This window comes from Gavialis gangeticus, unplaced genomic scaffold (assembly GCF_001723915.1).
Source record: "Gavialis gangeticus isolate Ggan-Ray unplaced genomic scaffold, GavGan_comp1, whole genome shotgun sequence".
Classification (NCBI taxonomy): Eukaryota; Metazoa; Chordata; order Crocodylia; family Gavialidae; genus Gavialis; species Gavialis gangeticus.
In genome coordinates, this window is record NW_017728997.1 from 47,858,067 (window position 1) to 47,866,484 (window position 8,418).

Sequence of the window (8,418 nt, forward strand, 5' to 3'; positions counted from 1 at the left end):
GGACCTTCTTTTTGCCCCCTATGTATTTAAAAAAGGACTTCTTATTGTCCTTAATCTGGGAAGCTAGTCCTAATTCCATCTCTGCCTTGGCCTTCCTAACTACCCCCCTACATCCCCGAGCAACTGCAGAATAGTCCTCCCTGGTGATGACCCCTTCTTTCCATTGGGTGTAAGCCTCCTTTTTAGCAAGGAGACATTCCCGGATGCTTTTGGTGAGCCATGGAGGCTTGTGTGCTCTCCTGCTCCCTTTGATCCTCATTGGGATTACCTTCCTTTGGGCTTGGAGGATCGTCTCCTTAAGGAGCGACCACTCTTCTTGGACACCTGGCTCCCCTCTCTTCCGGGACCTCAGCGCTTCTCCAACTATCCTCCTTAGCTCGCTGAAGTTACAAATAGGTGGGGTCTTGTAACAGAGGGGCAGAAGGCTCCTGTTACTTAAGGAGGAAAGAGCAGTAGGAGGAGCTAAACAGCCAGCCAGGGGAAAAAAGAGAAGCCAGGAGGGCGTATCATCAAGCTGGTTAACTTGCAATAGTGCAGCAGGGGAGACAAAACACTTCTACAGTGGCTAGGCAGCAACAGTAGGCTACCCTGGGTTGAAGCCAGCCAGCCTAATCAGAAAACACCTGTGGGTAGCTGTGGAGGCCACCTAACTAGAAAGGGGCAGGGCCTAGAATATAAGCTCAGGACTGAGCCAGGCAGGTACTCTGTCTCTAGGGGCAACTGGGGAAAGAGAGATGCCAGTTTCTGGGTGACTAATCGAGAGTCTGTTAGGGCTGAGGGCTGGCAGGGGACTTAGATCCAGATGAGAAGGTGTTGGTATACAGCCAGTTGGGTTAAGAGTTTAGTTATCGCCAGGGGACTTATGGTTTTGGTTTGAGTTTTGACCAGTAGACTGTGTATGTGGCTGTAGTCAGGGAGCCAAAGGCATGCATTGCAGTTAACATATAGTGGAGCACCTGAGGAACATATTGTGGTTAACCACAGCAGGGTGCCAGGGGCACACCAGTGTTTTGGAGCCCTGCCAGGGCAGGGGCTCTGGATAGAGATCAGGCTTAAGCCAAAGGGGGTGTAAGCCCAGAGAGGGGCTGAAGCCCAGCTCGGATGGAAGCCAGAAAGGACCAGGGGCCCAGTGCCTGGGAAGGGTAGAGACCAGGGCCAAGGGGCCCAGACCCTGAGAAGGTGAGATGGGGCCTGAAGCCCAAAAGCCAGGTCTGGGGCAGTGGACGTAGGCAAAGGGCACAGACAGAGGAAAGGGGCAGAGGCCGGGAAGGCCAAGGCTCCAACAAGGGAGTAAAGGCCTTGGGTGTCCTGGTAGTGGCTTGGGGCAAATTACTCCAGCTAACTGATAACTGTTAACATCTATGAGGCATGGAGATGGCTGTAGGGAAGGTTAGGAGGCCATGAATAGTCTGTAAGGCAAAAGGTGCCCTGGGGGCATGTATGGGCCATGGAGGCCCATTTTGCATGAGAACAGGATTTGAAGCTAGTGGAATTCAGGGAAGGGATCTGCTGGTAGACTGTAAGATTGGAGCTGGCTATAGGACCATTAGGCAGCTTCCCTTTAAAAATCAATTACATCAAGGCATGGCAAGTGAAAGATAAAGGGAGGGTACCTTAAATCCAGAGCAAGGCTGTTGTCATTTGGCCACCACGGGGTGTTGCAGCTGACCCTGGGGCCAGGTCCTGCTACAGGTCTGTATTCACAATATATGAACTACTTTGGAAAAAGTGTAACATACTTTAGTGGAAAAGTCATAGCTTTGACATAGGAAAGGGGAATGGTTGCATTCATGTATTGTTTCCTTGTTCAGTATGGATGTGGCCCCTCAGTCTCTTGTCTCTGAAAGCTGACAACATGAATGTTCTCACTCTCTTATTTGCCAAGTAACTGTAAAATGAAGTATTTTCTTCTCTTTTGATAAGGGCTCACATAGATGCCTACTTGTAGGATTTTGAATACACCCTTGGCATTCAGCTTAAACCCCTCTTGAATAGTAGTTCTCTTCAGGGAGCATACATGATGCTTTCGAACAGATCTGAACCTCATTTTGCATCAGCGGGTCCACCAGGACCCAATAGAAGTTTTTCTTCCATATTCTTCTTGGCATGGGAGAATTGTTTTTTATTTGCTTTTCCTGTAGTGACAAAGGGGTGTGTGTGGGTGTGTGTGTGTGCGCACGCGTGGGGGGGTGGGGGAGGGGGGTATTATGAGTATAAAGCTTTATAGCAGCTCACTATCGAATTATGCAATAGTGTGATATCACCTGAGTAAGGGCAAAAGTTTGCTAGTTCTGATGTATGATACAATCATGTTTCTTTGTGGTACTGAAGGACAGGACCTGCTGTGTTCCAGGAACAGGTTTAAGAGCTACATGCCTGTGATATCAAAATGTTTATTACTATCTGATTTAGTGCTCAGAACCTTCCTCTCTCAGGCATGCTTCATACTGTGAGAATTAACCTCAGTCTAGAATACTCCTTTATTCTTTATAACTTTATCTTCAAGGCATTCCTTGCTACTGTCTGTTGCTATGCATCTACACTGCACAAGAAATAGAAACATACATGCTGTATAAATCCTCAAAGTTAAACTACTAGAAAACTGCCCATTTAAGCACTTGCAGTAAAATAGGATTCTGGCCTATGGGTGAATCTAAGATTTTGAAATGGGAGGTGGAAAATGGTGTGACACATCATCATATACAACACAATACACTTTTTCTCTAATTAAAGAGAATCTAGAAACCTTACTATTATGCTAGGGAATTAGTACTATATTATTCAGTTTAAGAACAAAACAAATATAATTATTGGAATGGCATACATTTGCTAAGCTTATATATGTTTTAAAACAATCAAAATAATCAAAAGCTAATGCCATTAGTCATGTAATCATCCTAGTTTAATGTGGGTGTGTCTACATGTGCACCCTCAAGAAGACCTAAGGTGATTTACATTGCGTTAGTCACCATATTTAAGGTGTACTAAGGGCAGGTTTACATGTGCACATCCTTAATGTGCCCTAAACGCACTGACTTAGGGCAATCTGGGACTAAATTTGATACCTGCATGAAGCAAGTATCAAATTTAGGCCCAGTTAGTTAAGGCACTGTAACTCACATGTAGGCGTCTTGATGCTATGTTGGCTGTACCAACAGGAGCCCAGCTCACGGGGATGTGTCCTTCTGTGGGCACCACCAGGAAGAAAAAAGTGGCAGCTGGTGCTGCAGCTGCTGGTAGCTTCCCCGCGCCTCTCCCTTGGGACAGGTTTGGTGGCCCAGCAATGCAGCCCTGCAGTGGTGGGATGCCTCGCTGCCCTCCCAGGATTCAGGTGCCCTTAAAAGCCCACACTAGGGCTCCCACCTGGTATAGCAGGCAGGCTGAGACTCCGTCTGCCCCATTGCTTGATACAGCTTTCCCTGTTCCACCCACCTCTGCCCCAGGCAAGCCCCCAGCCTCCCTGCTGGCAGGATGCTGAGAGAGGCAGTGGCAGCTCCTGGGGGCTCTGCTTGGCTCAGCCCAGCAAGTCTGGGACTGCATCTGCCTCCAGTGTCCAGCATGGCTTTCCCTGCTCCCCTGCTTGATCCATGGCTGAGCTCCTGCCTGTGTTGTGCCCAGGCTGAGCCACACAGAGGCCCGAGGAGCTGCTGCCACCTCTGTCACAGGCAGTGAGAATTATTAAATAGCTGTTGGCAACTCTAAAACAATACTGCTGGATTCCTGAGAGGGTAATTAAGAGGTCATAGATCACTTGTTCTATCTGGTTCAATGCTCTCTCTCTAGCATCCACTCCTGCCATGGTAGGGGACAGATTACTGGGCTAGATAGACCACTGGTCTGTCTCAGTATGGCACTTTTTATGTTTGTGTAGTCATATATCCATGAAGTAGTACTTTGGAATCTAGGGCTGCTTAGTGTTGTTCAGCAAGTGAGGCAACTCTTTCTTATCTGGGTATAATTAATACTTGTACTTGACTCTATTAGCCAGTTAACAATGGGACTGCTTCTTCTCTCTAGTACACAGAGGTCTGCATGTCAAACCTTTCCTCCCTTGACATGAATGCCTTCTTATTCCTCTGATTGTTCACATTTACACATATATACATATTAATTTTTTTTGTTTTGTTTTACAGGATTTGTTCCCTACCAAAAAGCACAGGTTGGAATGTACTTCCCTATACCAGCACCTGAATCAACCCCCCCCTTATCAAGACTTGTTCCAGCAAAGGAACAACAATTACTGATGAACACAGATACTGGTGACTCCTTATCATTTTGTGAGAAGAACAACTTCATCCCTTGCCATCCTGGTATTCGTTTGGCATGCGGCCATGGGTGGAAAAGTCTTTCCTGTCCTTCTGGAAAACAACTAGCCTCTGAGCAGGAAGAGAAGAAGTCATCTTGTGATCCTGACATTGCTCTGGCTTGTGGGCAAGAAAAGAGCCATGGACCCTGCCATTCTGAAATCGCACTTGCATGTGGTCAGGGATGGAACAGTTTTCCCTGCCTCCCTAGAATCAAAGAGGTATGGGAGAGAGCTCTGTACCACACTGCCTTCATAGAGATTGACAAAATGAAAGAGCGTTCCTTAGTTACATTGGCACTCTAGAGGAGGTAATATATATCAAACATGCTTTGTGTATTTGTGTATATGTATAGACTTTATTGAAATTCATGTAGTTTGCTGTGTCCATCTTAGCAAGTCACCCAGACCACTCTGATAACTAATAATTAAACCTGATTTTATGGAAATAATTAAACCCGATTTTATGGAATAGAGGTATTATAAAATACATTTGATATCATCTCTTGCAAAAGTAAAAATTTGGTTGATAAAGATAATTGTGTTGACATGATATATTTAATATTCCATAAGTTTTTTGACTCAGTCCTACATGGCACAAATAAAAACAGTCAAATAAATATTCCAGAGGTAAGGATTTTTTGGATCATATATCTTTTATTGGACCAACTGTATTGTCAAGATAAAGTCAGACAAGCTTTTGAATGCAAAATATTCTTCTTCAGGTCTGAGGAGGAAAGCAAGCATGACAATTTTTAAGAACAGTAGGTCCAGCTGTGAAATTTGAGGGGCAGAAATTCTCAGGGGTAGCAGATAAATAATTAGTAGAAGAAAAGAAGCTTGAATTCTGGGTGATCAAAAGGGATGAGGATCATTGTTACCTGTTGTGTAGAACCATCCTTCAACAGACACATCTGAAGTCATACAGGAGCTTACTTACAAGCACCCAATTTTTTGATGCCATACCCAAGGAGACATGACTACAGATGTGAAACAAGAGACTGAAGAAAATACTTGACAGTGAAAAAATGTACATTCCAGCAGCTCAGTCCTTACCACCAGGGGCTGATGAACCAGGGCAAAAATGGCAATGTTTCAACCACCTACATACCAGACTTGGATGTTCCAAGGAACTAATGAAGAAGTGGGGCTATACCACTGGTTCACTACCCGCAACTGAGACAAAGAGCCTCAGACTATGCAACACCTGCTGCAATGCCCACTGCTTGAAGACACATGTACACAGCAAACTACAAGAATTTCAATAAAGTCTATACACATGCACAAATACACAAAGTCTGTTTGATATATATTACCCCCTCTAGAGTGCCATGTACTTTCCCACCTATGGCGGCGGGGCTGGACCCAATGATCTCCTGAGGTCCCTTCCAGCCCCTAATGTCTATGAAATGAAAGATCTTGCAAAATACAATAGATGAGTACAACCATGTGTAACAACATGGTCAAGTGTGGTGCAGAGACATGAGAAGAAGACCTGTCAGGTATAGAAAGAATTTCAGGAATCAAGTGTGTTATAAAATCAGTATCAATTGTTCAGTCCTTGGTTCCTAGTGTCTAGCCAACTTATGAATATTCCTGAATTCACCTTTTAAAGCCGTTTGGTAAATTTCCCTTGAGCATGAGGATAGTGAGGTCAGAAAGCAAGTGGTTATTCTGTGAAAAGTGTGTTCCTACTGACATATATGTATCTCCATCCTTTATATTTGTTTTTTGTAAGAGTTCATTTTGTTTCATGAGTAGCTATTTAGTTTCAGTCGCATAGTTACCAGGAAGGCATTTGGTACATTGGATCAGATATTTCACATTTTGTATTCTGTAGATTCCAATAGGCTTGTTGTGGGAAGTGGTAATTGTAGTAGCAGTAGGGATGTGTTGACAGATTAACCACCTATTATTAATGTCTGTTGAGCACTAGGCAGTTTGCTTCAGGTGACAATTTGGGCAAAGTTCAGAGGTTTTTTGAAAGCTGGGAGCAAGAGGCACTGGGAATATTTCTCTCAAGGTCTGATCTTTGTTAAGTATAAGTTGTAGCTGTTTGATGATTCTTCTAATTGGTTCCAGAGTAGAGTCATAGGTGACCACCAGGGGTATATGTAGTATTAAAGAACTTAGGGAGGACCCCATACCAGCATTTGCTCTGGGACTGGAAAATATTATATCCTTCCCATCCCAGCTTCAGAAAAAACTATTTCTACTTATCCTTAACTCTCCTATCCCAGGAACTTTTCATGTGCTCCCCAAAATCCAAACAAAAAGTAACTGTGGCACACCTGTCATATTCAACTATGATACCTTCACTGAAGAGCTATCAGGATTCATAAAAACTACCCAGAAACCACTTGTCTTGGAGAAAACTTTTTCTTTTCATGACACCACAAGACTTCCTCAACAGAATCCAGAACACAAACCACTCCTGAGAAGGCCATATTTGCAACCATGGGTATCACCTATCACCAGCCTGTACACTGTCATCCAACACCATGAAACCACAGCTGCCTGCTTGAAATACCTACAAGAACATGGAGCATATAACACATATGCAACAGCATGTTGAAAAAAATCATCCTCACCCACAACTTCACTTTCAACAATCAACACTTCCTCCAAACCATGGGCACAGCTATGGGCCAAAAAAAAAAAGCATTTCCAGAAAACTGCAGCATCAAACCTGCACTACACCTGCATTACACAAATGATCTTTTCACCATTTGAACTGAACACCTGGTCTCGCTTATTGACTTTAACCACTGGTTTAACAACACTCACTCCTTGATCAAACTTCTTCTAGAATACTTCTACTCTAACATCAACTTTGTACATAGCATGGTCCACATTCAGGATGGCACCCTACAAACTGCCATATGCAAAAAACCCCCATAGACCACCATACATATCCCCACAAGACCAGCAGTGTTCCCAAGCACACCAAAACAGCTGTAATGTACAGTCAAGCCCTCAGATACCACTATATCTGCTCTGAGGAGAACACTCATGATAAAAAAAAATATAAAAGGACAGACAGACATATTTTTCTCATCTGCTGTAGCATTATTAGTAACTCAACCAGTGGGTATCAGGTTAGGCCTTGTTATTTAAATGCAGTAAAGACAAAACAGCAGTTGTGATTAATAAGCCACGGCAAGGAAGGAAAGCACAGAGTCAGGGGAGCAGACAAATTTACATAGTGCTTACTGTACTTTTTGCTTTGGTTTTTAGCCCGTCAGAATTGAGGCAGTGGCTCTGCCTGCAGTGACTGAAGCCGTGGATGTAAGCAGATACTCTCAGCTCCCACAGCTGGACGTGCCCAACCTGATCCAACGGAAAGCTATTTCAGGTAGAGACCAACATCATGTGCAGAATTAACCCTAGCAATATGAGGCCATATAATTTTAAAAGGATTAGATGACCTCTGGAGGTCCCTTCCAGTCCTACTTCTCTATGATTCTATGGTTCTCTGAACTGGATCTTCATTCTCTCTTGCTTCTGAAAATCTTACCATATTTACTTGAATCCAAGATGAGTCCCATCTCCCTCTCACCCAAATTTTAACATGGGGGGAGCCTCCTGACTTGTATTTGAGTATAAGTCAGGGGTCAGGGAGCTGCTGCAGCTCAGACTCTGGTCTAGGGTTGAGGTTGGGTCAGGGTCAGAGTCAGAGCCACAGCTGCTGCTACCCCCCTGCATCCACTGTCCCCCACCCCTCCCCTCCCAGCCTCTTTCCCACTCCTGTCTCCTCTGCCACTCCCCCAGCTGGTGCTAACACTGCTTACCCTTTGGCTCCAGCCCCAGCTCTGGCCCTTCTCCAGCCTGGGGCACAGAACACATGGTTGCTCCAGCCTCATCCTGGGCACTGCCACTACTGCATGGCTGGGCTGGGGCTGGAGCAAATGTGCCAAAGGGGCATAGGCTGCAGAGTGGGGCCAGAGGTGGTGGTAGAAGGGCAGGCCTAGAGGCAGAGGTTGGTGGAGCTGGCAGCAGGGGGCAGATATCAGGCCATTTCACTCACCTACCACCTGACCCTCTGCCACCGATTGCCCCACAGCAGAAGTGGGGGAAGTGGCGGGGGGAATGAATTTCAGGTGACCCCCGCCTCT

The 8,418-nt window shown here is 45.1% G+C and overlaps 1 protein-coding gene across 2 annotated transcripts in view; it reads left to right on the top strand.

The window, feature by feature from the left end:
• Nucleotides 1-8,418, top strand: part of FAM166A (family with sequence similarity 166 member A) — a 78,890-nt gene that overhangs the window by 27,392 nt on the left and 43,080 nt on the right. For both annotated transcript variants that reach the window (XM_019505169.1, XM_019505168.1), the window contains exons 4-5: nt 4,134-4,525; nt 7,541-7,658. In XM_019505169.1, coding sequence (XP_019360714.1) covers nt 4,134-4,525; nt 7,541-7,658 — 510 coding nt within the window. The remainder of the gene's footprint in view (nt 1-4,133; nt 4,526-7,540; nt 7,659-8,418) is intronic.